At 43.2% G+C, this 17,571-nt stretch overlaps 1 protein-coding gene across 17 annotated transcripts in view; it reads right to left on the reverse strand.

Annotated features, from left to right (window-relative positions):
• ano10a (anoctamin 10a) overlaps positions 1-17,571 on the reverse strand; it is a 97,430-nt gene that overhangs the window by 43,757 nt on the left and 36,102 nt on the right. For 15 of the 17 annotated variants that reach the window (XR_015087905.1, XR_015087902.1, XR_015087904.1 and 12 more), the window contains 8 exons: positions 11,378-11,497; positions 9,991-10,175; positions 9,389-9,773; positions 8,097-8,222; positions 6,841-6,896; positions 6,648-6,722; positions 766-924; positions 482-673 (listed from right to left, as the gene is read on the reverse strand). Coding sequence is in view for 10 of the 17 variants with exons in the window: in XM_086038611.1 (XP_085894737.1) it covers positions 482-673; positions 766-924; positions 6,648-6,722; positions 6,841-6,896; positions 8,097-8,222; positions 9,389-9,773; positions 9,991-10,175; positions 11,378-11,497 (1,298 nt within the window). In the remaining 7 variants the exon portion in view is untranslated. The remainder of the gene's footprint in view (positions 1-481; positions 674-765; positions 925-6,647; positions 6,723-6,840; positions 6,897-8,096; positions 8,223-9,388; positions 9,774-9,990; positions 10,176-11,377; positions 11,498-17,571) is intronic. The other 2 variants (XM_086038607.1, XM_086038608.1) reach the window with 2 other exon arrangements.

Below are 17,571 nucleotides of genomic sequence, written 5' to 3' on the forward strand. Positions count from 1 at the left end.
TAGTGTGAAGGCATTACTGCAGCCGTTAAATTTAGATTGTAATTGCATGTGATGTATCATAATGGTGTCTTTCTTTTATTTTCTCCACTTTTCTGTTACAGTTTCACTCCAAAACATTGTCAACATGTGGAAGTTATTAAAGGACCAAAGACGCAAATTTTCCTGGCTCATGAAAATGAGTTTGGCTGACTCATTCAGAGGGCAGAAAAACTTTCTATCTCACCAAAACAAACCAAAGTAATATACATTTTATTTTTCTAAACAATCTATGTTACAAACAATGATTGTACACTTATGAAAGTCTAGCAAATCAGACTGTTACAATTAAGTCTAATTAACAAGAATTCAACCACAGGTGAGTCTAATCATCATCAAAATTCTGAAAATTGTTCTTGTGTTCACTGAGATATGGATTAAAAAAAGTTACATTTCAAAGTATGAACTGATACATTTGATACCCAAGATGGAATAAAATATTTACCTGCCAGATCCCTATGTTTGCAGCTGGGTCAGAAAAGGGTCGTTTAAACAAATTGCACATTTTGAAAGCATCAGAGTAAATCTCTGTGATGTTGTTCAAAACAACAAAGACAGCAGCCAGAGGATAAACAGATGAGAACAAACTGACATAACCAAAAAGAAGGAACAATTCCAGGTAGTCATCAAATGTACCCTGTGAGAAATTGGGAAATATTTATTGTTAAATCTGTATATTCATCATTGTAATCTAATTAGTAAATCTGAAATAACCTTATCACTACTTACCAAGTAAGTACTCATGTCAGTTTCCAGTCGCACTTGCTCAATTAAAGGGTGCTCCATCATCATCATCATCTTATTGCGTCCCCTTTGAAGCCAGTAGGGCAACAACGCTTCCATGAACTGATTAATGATTTGACTGGTGATCAACAAGGTTGCCAAATTCTTAAAACAGACAAGAGCAAAAAGATTAAAGAAAAGTAATTTCGTTGTTCCTGTGACAATGGCAATAAATCTTGAAATCTGAAATAGTATTAATAAAAATACGATAAAACTATTTTTGTGTGAATTTTTTTGTGAAAAAAAAACTGGATATAAAAAGATAGTTCTTATTTTTTCGACATTTGTGGTGAAAATTAACTCAGTGCATCAAGAAAGTATTAACAGTACTTCACTTTTACCACATTGTTATGTTCAGCCTTAATGTGTGAATGCTGAAAGCATTCAGATTAGGGCTGCGCGATATTGGAAAAAACTGACATTACGATTTTTGGGGGGATTGCGATATATATTGCAATATTAAAAATAGAAGAATTTTCACCAGATGACTTGAATAGCTTTGTTTGGGAATAATTTGGTTAACTCACCATGACACCATTGTATTCATATAATATTGTTTAATCCAGACTAGGGGGGTTCATCTGTGAATGATGATTGCTGTATATAAAAGAGATCACGGAGGCCATGTCTCTGTAACATAATAGATTATTTATTTAACATTGTATTTCACACTTCAATGTAAACAGCAGCAAAATATGAAACATATTTTAAACCAAAAAATAAATAAAAGAGCAGGTGCAACTAGTCCCTTGAGTTATTTCAAAAAATAGAAGAAAATAACAAAAACCTCTAAAGCAGCAGCAGAGTTATAAACCTCTTTAAACTAAACTATAAAATATAAAAAGATTAAATAGATGTAGCGCCTGAGTTGTTTGCAAAAATATAATATTACGATAAAAAAAAGTTTGTGAAACTGCAGCAAAGTTGTAAACAAATTAGAACAAAAATGGTGAAAAGGTGAAAAGTTATTGCATCCGTGATTTATCAACGCTGTTTGGACAGGTGTTACTGTTCATAAGGTGTTTGCGAGCAAAGGCGTCTGTAATTGTTTTTTGAGTAGATGAACCTCGGGTCCCACTTCTTAGTTTGAACTGGTCATACAGGGGCCTGCGGTAGGTTTGTTGTATTACCTCGTGTTGCAGCAACAACGGTGAAGCACTGTCGGCAAATAATGTTTTTGTTTTTTTTGTTCTGAATCTTCCTTTTTATAGCCTAAATACTTCCATATTTCGGATGTTGACTTTCTCTTGGGGAGTAAATCCACTGCCGCTTCTGCCGCCATCGTCTCCTCCTCCATGGAGTTCGTGATTTCAGAGCAGACAGCAGTGGCTGTAAGAGTAGAGGGGGAGTGGCCAGTGACTGATTGGCAGGAGGGAGGGGGTGAGCGACACAGGCTGTGTTGAGCATGGAGTAGCTTGCTGGTTTTATGAAGCAAAACAAGTTTGCGTGTTCTAAAAAAAAAAAAAAAAAAGTGAAAATATCGCACGTCCTACGATGTGACTATCGCGCATGCGCACATTGCGATGTTCAAACTACATATTGTGCAGGCCTAATTCAGATGTTATTCTACCATTATATATTGTTAGGGCCCACGCAGCTACCACTATGAGGTCCCAAGTGTTTTTGTAGGAATTATTGTTATTATTATTATCATTAGGGCCCAAGCAGCAACCACTGGGCTGGCAGTGAATGTAACTCCCCTGTACTTGCTCCCAAAAAAAATCGCAAACTTCACTTGTAGATTAATTGCCATTTTTTGAAAACATTGCTATGAAAATATTTTATATATAGACTGCCCTATATTGGCACCTATGGTTAAGATGTGTGCCACGAGGAGCAGGAATTGGACCCAGGAGCAGACAGGAGACGAAAATGGTGAAGTAAAAGTCTTTATGTACAAAAAAATCAAAGTAAAAAACAGCAGGGCTGGACGCAGCAGGGCATGGAAGGCTAAATGTTCTGACAACATGTAACTTAGTAACTCAAGCTTATTTACAGAAAAACATCAGGTCGTACCCAACCTTGTGTGACCAAATAAAGGACCAAAGCAAAGCAACCAATAACCTCAAGGATCTAAACACCCAAACCCAGTCACAGTCACAAAAGAGACCCAGGAACATTCCTCGGGGCCATAACGCTCACAGTCAACTAAATACTGAAAACACTGACGTGCATGAAAAATATTGCAGACAGTGTAGGTGGGGTCAATGACCAGGGACAGAGGAAGGGGCTCGAAAGGAGTGCTGAGGGGGCTAGAGGAGATCGGCTTCAGGAGAGAGACATGAAAAGTGGGGTAGAGCTAGAGGGAGGCTGGGAGCTTCAGCCGGACAGCGGACACAATTTCAAAAGACGGAATGAACCTGGAAGATACCTTACGGGAATCAGTCTGGAGGGGAAGGTCACAGACAAACAGACAAACAAACCATTTGCCCCGGGCAATAGTCTGGCATGTCTACAGACAACACAAGATAACGAAGATGGGCACGAACAGAGGAAACTGTGACCTCTTGTTCCTGGGAAGGGAATAGTGGTGGCTGATACCCAAGTACGGAGACATGGCCTTGGATGAGGAAGTGAGGGAATTGTGCGAATACTCGACTCATGGAAGGTGTAGGCTCCAGGAGCCTGGGTGGTGGGCCAAGACACACCTAAGGGCTGACTCCAGGTCCTGATTTGTTCTCTCTGATTGTCCATTGGTCTGGGGATGATAACCGGAAGACAGACTAGACTGACCATTTGAATCATGTGTTGCAGCAGGGACAGGTGGAAAACAGACAGGACGCCGGCCCTTGAGGACCTGGTTTGGACACCCCTGGGCTAGAGGAAGCCCCCAGAGCTCTACAGAAAGCTTGCCATACCTGGGATGTGAACTGGGAACCGCAGTCAGAAACAATGTCGATGGGGATGCCATAAACCTTGAAGACGTGGTTCACTAGGATGTCGTCATTCTCAAGAGCAGAGGGAAGTCTGGGTAATGGAATGAAATGAACAATCTTGGAGAATTGGTCAACCATATGACCGTGGTGTTTGCATCAGAGGGAGGCAGACCAGAGACGAAATTGATCAACAGGTGGGACCAGGGACAGCTGGGATAGGCAGAAGCTGCAGGACTTCCGAGAGCAGATGAGAAAGGCGGCGACAAACTACCTGACATCTTGGACCATCCAGGGCCACCAGCAGCGTTGTCGCAGGAAATAGTTCGATTCACCCAAGGATGAGAAGCCAACTTGGAGGAGTGTCCCCCTTCAGAGCGGACAGAATCTGGGACGAAGTGTAGATCCTTAGGGCCCAAACTAGGATGTGGTTGCTATTGTTGGTCCTCCACAACCGCCCGCTCAATGTCCCACACAGCCACCCCGATGAAGCATTAAGAGGTGAGGATGGTCTTGGGATCTTGCCTCTCTGAAGATGGATCATACATGCGAGAGAGAGTATCAGGCTTACTGTTTAAAACAGAATTGTCTTAATTTAGGTCGTTTCCATCTTGCAGGACCTTCATCATCTTTTAATCCTGATGATGATCTTTCCATCTGTGCATATTTTTTGTTGTAAAAGTTGGACATCGAAATCATTCGAGTCAATATCATTATTTGGGTGAAATTTCAAAGCTTGATATTGAAGTAATGTCAAAATAGCAAATGATGTCAAAGGATTGATGTCAAGTTGATTTATGTTTTTGACCAAATTATGATGACACATTGATGTTTTTTATTGGATTTGTTTTGTGGTTTATAATGTTTGCTTCTACTTTGTTGCTGTGATTGGAGCATTTCTTTGTGTTTACAGCATTTAGCCGTTTGCAGCATTTCATACGTGTAGCGTTTTTGTATTGCAGTTGTATTGTATGTTTTTTAGTTTGCATGTGTGTATTTGCATTTTTTTTTGTTTGCATCTTTTGTTTGGTTAGCAGCATTCCTCTGTTTGCCCCTGTCGGCCACTGTAGAAACCTCATAAAAATGTGCACGCACACTCTGTATGGCAAAAAAACGTCTATTGTATTTTAGAGGGTTATTGTGTGATTTCTTAAAAATGGCTCAGTAGCAACTAGAGGTTAAAATACAATACAATATTATTTATATAGCGCATTTCATAACAGCTAGGGCTGTAACAAAGCACTTTACAATACAATAAATAAAACAAAAACAAAAAAAGGCTGTGGTACATGTATTAATAAATATAGACATAATATATAAAATACAAATAAAATATAAATAAATAAAGCCAATAAAAAAACATCAAACACTATATACAATTGATACCGGAAAAGAGCCGAAAAATTCAGGTCTGATCAAAAGCCAGAGAAAAGAAAATCTTCAACTTGCTTTAAAAATGGACAGAGAGGGGGCTTGCCTAACAACCAATGGGAGGTCATTCCAGAGGGAAGGACCAGTGACAGAAAAGGCTCAATCCCCTCTGAGGCGCCGCTTGGTCCTCGGCACCTCGAGCAGCGCCTGGTCCGCAGACCTGAGGCTGCGGGAAGGTGCATAGGAGTGGAGGAGCTTGGAGAAGTACGCCGGGGCAAGGGCATTTAAAGACAAATAGGAGAATCTTAAATTGAACCCTGAAATGCACTGGGAGCCAGTGAAGGGAGGCCAGAACTGGTGCTGTGTGCTCCATATTTCGAGCTCCAGTTAGTAGGCGGGCAGCAGAAATTTTGGACCAACTGGAGACGTTTGAGGGAGGACTGGCTGACTCCAAAATAGAGAAGAATAGACAGAATGAGAGAAAGAGAGAGTGAGAGAGAGAGAGAGAGAGAGCAAGAGAAAAAGAGAGAGAGAGAGAGCTTGTTGCATATTTCTCCCTTCAAAGCCGGAGAGCGTATACATAATTTTCTTTTTTTAATCCAATTATCGGTCTCTTAGCCAATGAAATGCATCAGATTATACATGTGACGGTGTTGTGAGTTGTCAGAGCATATCCGGAATTTTTTCGAGGAGTAATGGGGTACGCCGTCGATCACGGGAGCTCTGCTATAAGTCACCGCAGTGATATAGATGACTCGCTTGCGGACTTTAAAGCCGTGAAACCATCCAAACGTGATGTATGGTTAAGATATATGTTTGTAGACAATGACGATTTCAACGTCTTTGTAAGAGAATACAGCATGGTAATTACCAATTTTTTTTTATTAAAAATAGTGCTTCACTTGCATCTTCGATTGAAACAGTAAAGATTAATAAACTTGTGCCTCTGTGAAAGCCATAAAGCTCTCAAATCTTCTACAGGGTCTGAGATATTCAGTATTTTGTAGGTGGTGAAAATGTCAGGTTTTCAAGGCTGACTCCAAAAAACGACCGTTGATTTTAGAGAGATGTCTCACGAGGGGCTTCAGGCTTTAATGTGTTAAGCTGACCCACTATTTCGTTGTTAGATACTTCAATGTTGGAAAAAGATGTATTTTGGTTAACTCACCTGATAATGACACTTTAGGAAAGTCAGAGGCACAGTGTCAGCAATATGAGATCAATCCCAAGAGGAAAGCTCAAGAGGGAAATAATCTGGCAAAGAGTGAGTGAACAGAGCAGTGTGGATCACGGACGATGTTTGATAAAGCACTTAAACTGTGTGCCCCCAGTGGCTAATGAGGTGGGTCTGGCTGACTGACAAAGCGGAGGACTGAATGGAAAAACAGAGAGCAGAGGTGAAACAATGGAGCCATAGTGTGAGAGTCTTGTGTGTCAAAATTCTGAGGGAAAAAATATGAATTCCACTTTGGAATAAGACTGTAGCATAATAGAACTTTCAAAAAGTCAAACACTGTAAATACTTTCGAGATGCACTGTAAATATGTGGGTGCGTGTCTGGGTGCTAAATCAAAGTGTACCAACCTGTCTGAGCAGCACTAGGTCTTGCATAATGAAGGCAATGTAAAACAGCGAGGCAAAACAGTTTAAGAAGTTGAACTAAGAAGAAAAAAATAGAAGAGATCATTTAAAAAACAGTGTTTTATATATTTTTATGTTATGTATGTTATGTTTTATGTCATGTAGTCAATTAGTCAAGATGTGATTTTATACATACGACTAATACTTTGAGGACCAAGTGATTCTGATATGATGACTCAAGCCTGTGGTTTTCTAAAAACGAAGCAAAGCAAAACATGCACATATGCACAACACACACGCACGCACACACACAAGAAAGAGAAAATGTATCACTTACTCATATTTAAATCACAATTCCTACTATCAAAGCTTTAATGCAGGGGTTGGCAACTTTGGTAGTCCACGGGTCAAATTTTCTCTAAACAATTAAATCGCGGAACGAAATTCCATTTTCATCAGGCAAACCGAGCTTTTCCTACTTAAAATATCATTATTAGTAGATATGTAACAACATCTAAGCACAGGTGTCAAATTCAAGGCCCGGGGGCCAGATCTGGCCCACCACATCATTTTATGTGGCCCGCGAAAGCTAATCAAGTATGTCAACTTCCATGATGCTTGCTAAAATCAGTACATTTCAAACTGTCATATGTAATAAATGATTACATTGAGATATGGCTAGCATTTTCTTGTTAGCAAAACCCTTATTACAGTGACTTAAAAGTTGAACAAACCCTTTTACCAAACTATTATTGACTTATGATTTCAAAATTAATTATCCATCAATTTGTTGTGCAGTGAATACGGAATAATATGAGGCACTGATTAAACATTTATATAGTTTCACTGTCATAATGGCTCTCCAAGGGAAACCGTAACTAGAGTTTGGCCTGCGACAAAAATTTGTTTGACACCCCAGATCTAAAGTTTACAGTTCCTTTTTATCACAGTATTGATGGCCCAATATGATAATTACTGCAACAACATGCGAAAGCTCACGGTATTGCAGTAAGTCGCACGGTATTGCAGGAATGTTAATGATACACAGTTTGTGCATTTCCCCACAGATTTTAATCAAAAAGACATCTTCAAACAGATATTACATCTTCAAATATATATTGAAATGCACTCTTGCCCCTGTTTATTTGCTAATGTTCTCTCGCTACTTTGCGGTTCAGTCAATGAACCCTCGAAAATACGCTCCGAGCACCCTGCTTCACTCAGACCATTCTGAAACTCAGAACGTTGCTCAAATGTGCCGTTCGGTTATTCAGAGTGTCCAAAAAACAAAGCCAAGAATAGGCAGTACAAGAAAAGTAAACAGTTGCATTCAGGAATTAATGGGAGCAGAGCGCATTTTGCCTTTGCCAGCACATGAGGACGATGGAATTTTTGCTTAATAACTATGTTAAAGGGTTTTTTTTTTTTTATGTGTATATTACAATGCCTTACCTAAACCATAATCCTGCATCGCATTGAGACAAAGGTACAATCCTGTTGGATTAATGTGCCTTGTAAATCCAAAACCAGGTTGCCAGAAAGACAACTTCTTCTCAAGAAGACGAAGAAGAACTTCTCCTGGAAGTACGGAAGTAGAAAATCATAGTCATGCAATTTGGTTTCGGTTTCCAGAGTGCATTAATTCACCAGGACTGTGCTTTTGGTTACAAAGTGACGCAGGATTATGGTTAAAGCGAAAGTCAACCCAAAAATTTTGTTCAAGCATATGTTCTATGCATGTCCACTAGTTCAGCGGTCTCCAACCACCAGGCCACGGCCCGGTACCGGTCAGTGGGCCGCTTTGGACCGGGCTGCAGCAACCAGCCCACCCCAAACCCCCACTTCCCCCCTCTCACGGCTCAGATTCAGAAAACAGGTCAGCTGTGATTGGTCATTGTGAGCAGTTGTGATGTCATTTTCAGTCGACACAAGACAAAATGGCCGCCCCCAGAGATGGCTAAAAATGAATGCATTTTGCTGCTTAATTTATATTCCACAAATGTAAAATTAATCAGAATGCCGTGTTTCAACTAGTGGGCCTGCTGGGAACATATTCTTGAAAAAAATATGTTTGGGTTGACTTCCGCTTTAATAAAGCGGTACAGTTGGCAGCACGTCATGTGTTGGATTGGCTGACATTATTAACATAAAACAAGACATGTACAAGGGCGGCACGGTGGTCGACTGGTTAGCACGTCCGCCTCACAGTTCAGAGGTCGTGGGTTCGATCCCGGCTCCGGCCTCCCTGTGTGGAGTTTGCATGTTCTCCCCGTGCCTGCGTGGGTTTTCTCCGGGTACTCCGGTTTCCTCCCACATTCCAAAAACATGCATGGTAAGTTGATTGGATACTCTAAATTGCCCCTAGGGGCGATTGTGAGTGCGGATGTTTGTCTCTGTGTGCCCTGCGATTGGCTGGCAACCAGTTCAGGGTGTCCCCCGCCTACTGCCCAAAGACAGCTGGGATAGGCTCCAGCATGCCCCGCGACCCTTGTGAGGAGAAGTGGTATAGATAATGGATGGATGGAAGACATGTACAAGCTAGCATCTCCGTTGCAAAACGCTAATATCGCTAGCAAATGAGTAAAACAAACCAACGTATTGGGCACCACTAGTAAACCCACTGACACCCCCCCCCCCCCCTACCCCATATCGCCGCCTCGCGCGCCCCCGAAATATTTATCTTCAAACTTTCTATATTTTAAAATAAATATGTATCATGTATGAATAATTTGCCAATAACTTACCCCACTCTGTGAGGAACTCAGCAGCATATCTGTAGATGACATTCATAACTTCTATAACCACAGCATAGATAACACCAGGAATGAACAATAGTATTTTTGTCCCAAAACTAGGCTCCCTGTCATGTAGCATTAGAGCCCATCCTTCCATCTGAAAGTAGATCATCATAACATAGAGGGAAATGTAGAGACAGAGCAGGACAAAGGGTAGTGACACAAGGTAGATACGGAGCTGCCGCTTGGAGTTGGGGTACAGCGGCTCCTCTCGTCCTGTCACCGGGTTAAACCCAAGAATACCATGGAAACCAGGCCGTGGTTCTTCAAACACCTTCTTTCTGCTCAGTGTGCCCCAGTGATAGGCTAGAGAGGCACTGCACCGCTTCCATAACTAGAAGAGGGAATGTTCAGCGAATCATTCAGTAGTAAATAATATCACTTGATGAAGTCATAATATAATTATTCACATTAAATTAAGGTAGACTAATTTGTTGTCTGCCTGAAGTGCAGACCAGAATTATTCACACCAAATCACAGCAGTTATTTAAACTTATTCCAATTGTGATGTATTTCAACTATAGACAGGAAACTTGAATATGCGTTCTTACCTCAAGGATAACAGTGCACCAGATAAGATTGAAAGCAGCGAAGAAAACATATTTGTCATAATTCTCCCAGTCAAACTGGCAATAGAGCAGCCCAATAAGGGCCAGAGGCATAAGGGCCATTGTAAAATACTCCAGGAAGCCAAAGTAGAGTGCCAGACCCTCCCCAAAGTAGTGTCTGATGTCATCTGAAAGTAAGACAGGAATTAGATTGACCAAACTGGATATAAAAAAAAAAAAAAAAAAAAAAAAAGGGCTTTGGGGTACTGCCACGTTTTGATACTGGCGCGTTGGATTACTGGCACACTGTCATTTCATTTTTTGTAAAACCTGTACTACATAGATTTTTTTTTTTTTTTTTGCCCGACCTGTGTATGCAAAGTTTAATGAGTTTTAGAGCATGTTTAGACCATCATTTGTGGTGTATTTGCCGTGGGTTGCACGCCAAACACATACAAGCACTTCCTGTACAACAAAGAGCAGCATTCAATGCGGTTGTGCATGCGCAGTGTCTTAATTGTGCCTTTTTCACCCTCCTCTCCTTCTCCATCCACCTCTTAATAGTAATGCTAAGAAGAGCATGTTGTGTTTTTATTTTAATGTATTTTCATTTTTCTATACCAAGCATTTTGATGTAAATTTCGACTAACTGTGAAATCTGACATACGTGGAAATTCAGGTTACATCGCCAGTGTAGGAACGGAACTCGTTCGTTGAGGACTTCCTGTAATATAAATTAATTCAGACTTGAATGCCCTTGGGGCTGCTTCTCCCCTATTAAAATAAGCGCAAACTTAAATCCAGACTTGCCAAGCAGAAACAAGCTATAAGGACTGGTAACCCTCTTTGCCCAGACCTGGGCAAAGTACGGCTGGGGGCCACAACAGGACCGCCCACCATCTCTGACCGGTAGTCAAAATATTTACATGGTTTAAATTGGGGCGGCACGGTGGTCGACTGGTTAGCACGTCCGCCTCACAGTTCAGAGGTCGTGGGTTCGATCCCGGCTCCGGCCTCCCTGTGTGGAGTTTGCATGTTCTCCCCGTGCCTGCGTGGGTTTTCTCCGGGCACTCCGGTTTCCTCCCACATTCCAAAAACATGCATGGTAAGTTGATTGGATACTCTAAATTGCCCCTAGGTGTGATTGTGAGTGCGGATGTTTGTCTCTGTGTGCCCTGCGATTGGCTGGCAACCAGTTCAGGGTGTCCCCCGCCTACTGCCCAAAGACAGCTGGGATAGGCTCCAGCACGCCCCGCGACCCTTGTGAGGAGAAGCGGTACAGATAATGGATGGATGGATGGATGGTTTAAATTGTTGTTTAAATTGATAGAAGGTGCTCCTCCTACTAATGCATTTAATATATCCCATCTTTTTCTTCCTCTTTCCTTACCAAGAGGCTGAAGTGATGTCTTGATCTTTTTGTACCACTTAAAAGAAAGTTTCTTGAGTTCCTCTTTGTCATGCAGTGGAAACATACGGATCAGTATTCTTTTGGATTGCAGTCTACGAACTGAAATGACAGGCGGAAAAATTGCATTAATTCACCAAGAAACCAGCTACAGTGGGGCAAAAAAGTATTTCGTCAACCATTAGTTCTCCCACTTAAAAAGGTGAGGCTTGTAATTTCCATCATAGGTATTCCTCAACTATGAGGGATAAAATGAGGGGGAAAAAATCCTGAAAATTCCATTGTTTGATTTTTAAATAATTTATTTTCTAATTATGGTGGAAAATAAGTATTTGGTCAACTACAAACAAGCAAGATTTCAGGCTACCACAGATCTGTAACTTCTTCTGTAAGAGGCTCCTTGGTCCTCCACTCGTTCTCTGTATTAATGACATCTGTTTGAACCTGTTACCAGTATAATAGACACCTATCCACAATCTCAAACAGTCAAACTCTCACTGCACTATGGCCAAAACCAGAGAGCTGTCAAAGGACACCAGATACAAAATTACAGACCTGCACCAGGCTGGGAAGATTGAATCTGCAATAAGTCATAAGCTTGGTGGAAAGAATTCAACTGTGGGAGCAATTATTAGACAATGTAAAACATACAAGACCACTGATAATCTCCCTCGATCTGGGGCACCATGCAAGATTTCACCCCGTGGGGTCAAAATCATCACAAGAACAGTGAAAAAAAAAAATCCCTGAAACACACAGGGGGACCTAGTGAATTACCTGCAAAGAGCTAGGACCAAAGTAATGAAGGCTACAATCAGCAACACACTGCCATAGACTCAAATCCTACAGTGCCAGATATGTCCCCCTGCTTAAGCCAGTACATGTCCAGGCACTTGCATGGCATGGCATTTGAAGTTTGCTAGAGAGCATTTGGATGATCCAGAAGAGGATTAGGAAAATGTAATATGGTCAAATGAAACCAAAATAGAACTTTTTGGTAACAACTCCACTTGCTGTAAAGTATACAATTGGGGGGGTAAGAGTTTTTGTATTCGTCCCGTCCCGTCTCGGTGCGGGCTTCACTGTTCGGTGCACGCAGTCATACAACGAATACGTACGTAGCTAGAGGAGCTGTCTGCCCTGTATAAATCAGCCATGTGGAAACATTTCATCACCCCAATAGTTACCGGGGGTAGAAAAAAGAAACCCGCAGAACACAACTTATCCCCGCTACTTTTAACCAGTCTGGAGAAGTGAAAGCAGACAAAGAAATTACTGAAGCAATCGGCAGATACTTAATAACATCTATGCGCCCATATGCTGTAGTTGAGGAGCCGATTTAGGTAAAGTTAGCACCAGATTGGCACATTCAGTGTTGTCCGTTCAATAACTCCGAAATGCAACGTTATTGCAATGCAAACAATGGCTTTTTACGATTTATGTAAGGTAGCCGAAGAGCTACAACTTGAATTTAAGCAACACAATTTGTGGTCTTAGCGGTCAAGGTGAGTTTGTGCTTTTTCAACAGCCTCCGCTGAGACGTGCGCCCAGGGACCGTCAACAATTAGCAAGCACCGACAAGAAAACAAAATAAAAAATAAACGACGACTGTGAACGTGCCAATCAGTTGCTAACTTTACCGGACTGAGGAGCCGGGCTTCAAACGTTTTTTAAACGTGCTTGAGCGCCGTTACAATGTTCCATTCTGGGCGCAGATTAGCCAGACCATGGTCCCTGCCTTACACAATCGCACAAGAGGAGCATGAGCTGTCCTCTGCACCCTAACTCTTACAATGAAGTTACCAAATTTGCTCAGTTGGCAAGTGCTAACTGACTTTATCTTCTATGCCTCAGTCTATCCATACAAGAAAGGGAGTTTTTCTGTGTTAAATCTTTATTATTATTAATATTATTATTATTATTATTATTATAATATATGAACAACCCTAATGTGCAACTTTGTATTCTATTTTGTGTTTTTTAACAGGGAATGTTTTTGTTTTATAGCAAATTGAACTGTAACTTGCTTTCCGTTAAAACTAAAAAAACAAAAAAAAACAAAAAAAAACCTAGTCTTATGCATTTGAGACTTTTTGCTGTACCGAACCCGTACCGAACCGTGACCCCATACCGAGGTACGTACCAAACCGTGACTTTTGTGAACTGTTACACCCCAGTATACAATGCCGCTTTCTGCAAACTTTTAACACATTGGACACACATTCAAACATACTGTATTTTCTAGACAATAAGAACATTGGACACACATTCAAGCATACTGTACTTTCCGGACTATAAGACGCTACTTTTTACCTAAGTTTTGAACCATGCGGTTTATAGTGCGGTGCGGCTATTCTGTGGATTTTTCTTTCCCCGCTAGTGCCGCTCTAACCGGAATTACAGTACAATTCAATACATTTGACATTAACAGGATGTGACTGCAGGTGGAGGAGTTCAACAGGCAAGGGCGCTATGCACCAGTTTATTGCATTAGGTGGTATATAGTAGAACAGTAAAAGGTGGAGTCTAGTGGACATTAGCTGGCAAACTGGAGTGGCAGCGGGCAGTGAAATGACGATAAGTACTGTTTATTTTCTCTTGATTCTGTTCCGTTTTAATCAGCAAAGCTGCCGCCGTGTTAGAAAAGAATCTGTTCAGGTACATGTATATTTACAGTTCAAAATCATTCTGTATATGTAGTAAATATCTAATTTTTCAATATAGAAGACGACTTCATGGGTTTCAATGACGATGATGAAAGTGACTTGTGATTTCAAACACAAGAGAAAAGATGAATAAATACTCTATTTTCTCTTCGTTCTGTTCCATTTTAATCAGCAAAGTTAAAAGGCACTGTTAGGAAAGAATCTATTCAGGTACATACATGCACATTTACAGTTAAAAATTGTTCTGTAAATGCAGTAAACATCAAAATTTTTTAACAAAGATACTAGGTGCGGCTTATATGTTTTTTTTTTTCATTGATTTTTAAAAACAGAGTGGGTGTGGCTTGTATAAACGTGCGGCTTACAGTCCGGAAAATACGGTAGTTTTAATTAGTATCCAACTGCAGGCGCTGGAAGGTCCATCTTCACACTCACCACTCGGCGTCGCACTTGCCCTGGTGGTGCGTGGTTCAGTTGTTGTCTGTGTATTCCAACAGTCAGCTGCGGCTTTCGGGCACGTCAGCTTTGAGATTGATCTCCATGGCACATCCACAAGAGACGTGCTAATTGAATAAAGACGCCGGACCTGCTGATTCTTGCATTGTTGCGATCCTAGACGACTAGTTGTTGAGTATGTCACACCGACATGCGACATGTCTGTTGGCTTAAAATCGGGCTACATTTGTATAGTCTGACGTTGGCGCATTGTAAGCGCATTCTCTTAAGTTTGGCTCTGTCTCAGCTTCGCCTCTTTCTACGTAAACTGCATTGACTTCATATGGGTGAGGGTTAGGTTTAGACAGACGGACATATAGACAGATATATAGATACTATAGATCAGGTGTGGCCAACCACTCAAACGCAAAGAGCCACAATTTTGAGTGTTACTGCAGAGCCACAGCATACACATACACTTGGTATCTTGATTGTTGAATGTAATCCATTCCATCACCACGTTCAAACGAGCCCTCCACACACAATGTATTGCTCACTTGATGTAAAACAGAACCATTTCCTCAGAATTCTGCCACGGGCCCTAATCAAATGTTAATCAGACAAACCTGCTGTAACAATATCAAGAGCTCAATATCAAGAGCTCAATATCAAGAGCTCAACTTCGACTTCCGGCACCGCGCGAGTGGCAGCCCGCTACAGTAGCTCCGGCTCATCGGTGAGCCTTTTCGTGTGTTTTTGTTCTTTAATATTACTCTACCTCATACCTTTTTCGTATAATTGATAGTCGTAACTTGCGTAGCAATGGACACCCAAACTGCGGTATTCTTGCTGCTGCTGATGGCTATTTTTTGCGCGATCGTGTCCGGCGACTTGGCTCGGAGCCGAGCCCCCATTGTTTACAGCCGGAATCAGCTGTTAGCACTCCGTGCTAACCATGCGCCGGCTCCCGGGGCGAGACCCGATATCCCCCGTGAGCTGAGGAGGAAGAGACGGGGATCTCGTGCGGGGGTTAAACGCCGGGAAAGGAGGAGACGATACCATCCCGTCCTCCCGTCTGTTATCATGGGGAATGTTAGATCGCTCCCCAACAAGATGGACGAGCTAGCGGCGCTTACCCGGCACGAGAGGGACTTCCGGGAGGCTAGCCTGATGCTATTCACGGAGTCGTGGCTAACAACGCTAACGCCGAACGCGGTCGTAGAATTGGACGGCTTCCAAATCATACGCGCGGACAGGACGCTGGAGAGTGGAAAGAGGAAAGGAGGAGGGCTGGCTGTGTTTGTGAACGATAGATGGTGTAATCCTGGGCACATCACGATTAAGGAGCAGCTTTGCAGCAGGGATATTGAGCTGCTAGCTGTTGGCATGAGGCCATTCTACATCCCGCGAGAGTTTAGTCACGTGATCGCGGTGACCGTCTACGTCCCACCAGCTGCCAGCAGCGACACAGCCTGTGATGTCTTGACTGCAGCAGTGAGCAGGCTACAAACACAGCACCCAAATGCGCTGGTACTCATCTCTGGTGACTTCAATCATGCCTCCCCTTCCTCCTCTCTGCCTTCATTCACACAGTATGTCACCTGCCACACCAGAGACAATAAAACACTGGACCTTTTCTATGCCAACACCAAGGAGGCATACACATCACTGCCCCTCCCCCCGCTGGGCAAAGCTGATCACAACCTGGTGGCTCTCCAGTCTGTGTACAAACCTCTGGTCCGCAGGCAGCCAGCTGTGACCCGCACGGTTCAGAGATGGTCTGGAGAGGCCGAGGAGGCCTTAAAGGACTGCTTCAGCACAACTGTGTGGGAAGTATTCAGCGATGCTCACGGGGAAGACATTAGTAGTCTAACGGACACTGTTACAGACTATATAAATTTCTGCATGGAGAACACCATGGACCCACCAGGACAGTAAGGTGTTTCTCCAACAACAAACCCTGGATCACACCAGACATAAAAGCTCTCCTGAAGGAGAAGAGGAGGGCTTTTGCGTCAGGCAACATAGAGGAGCGGAGGACTGTGCAGCGCCAGCTGAGGAGGAGGATCAGAGAGGGGAAAAGGTCCTACAGGAAGAGGATGGAGGAGCAGCTGCTGCAGAATAACGCCAGGGGAGTCTGGAGGGGCCTGAAGACCATCTCAGGCCACGGACAACCCAAGACCCGGACTGGGGGGGACCTGCAGTGGGCAAATGAGCTGAATCTCTTTTTCAATAGGTTCGATCAGATGCCTGCCTCCACTCAGTCTCTCCTGCTGCAGTCTCCACCTACTCCTCCTGCTGGGCGTGTCACCCCCTCCCCTCTTTTCTCCACAGTCTCCAGCTCCCAGCTACACCAGATAGCCACCACTCCTTCCTGTCCAGCCTTGGCCTTCACAACATCTCAGGTGAGGAACCAGCTGAAGAAGATGAAGGTGAGGAAGGCAGCGGGTCCAGATGGCATCAGCCCCCAGCTCCTCAAATCCTGCGCAGACCAGCTGTGTGGAATTGTCCAGCACATGTTCAACCTGAGCCTGAAGCTGGGCAGGGTCCCCCAGCTATGGAAAACATCCTGCCTGGTCCCGGTGCCAAAGACCCCCCACCCGAAGGAGCTCAACAGCTTCAGACCAGTGGCGCTGACGTCTCACCTGATGAAGACCCTGGAGAGACTGGTCCTTGTCCACCTGCGCCCCCTGGTGAGCTCCTCAATGGACCCACTCCAGTTCGCATACCAGCCTGGCATCAGTGTGGATGATGCCATCATCTACCTCCTCCACACTTCACTCTCCCACCTGGAGAAGGCGGGGAGCACTGTGAGGATCATGTTCTTTGATTTCTCCAGTGCTTTCAACACCATCCAGCCCACCCTACTGGGAGACAAGCTGGAGCGGGCGGGGGTGGCGCACCACCTCACCACATGGATCCAGGACTACCTCACAAACCGGCCACAGTATGTGAGGACACAGGACTGTGTGTCTGACGTGCTCCTCTGCAGCACGGGGGCCCCACAGGGAACTGTCTTGGCTCCCTTCCTGTTCACTCTCTACACCTCGGACTTCAACTACAACACCCCTACCT

This window comes from Filicampus tigris, chromosome 8, assembly GCF_054856515.1.
Source record: "Filicampus tigris isolate MCC_2025a chromosome 8, RoL_Ftig_1.0, whole genome shotgun sequence".
In the NCBI taxonomy this organism is placed as follows: Eukaryota; Metazoa; Chordata; class Actinopteri; order Syngnathiformes; family Syngnathidae; genus Filicampus; species Filicampus tigris.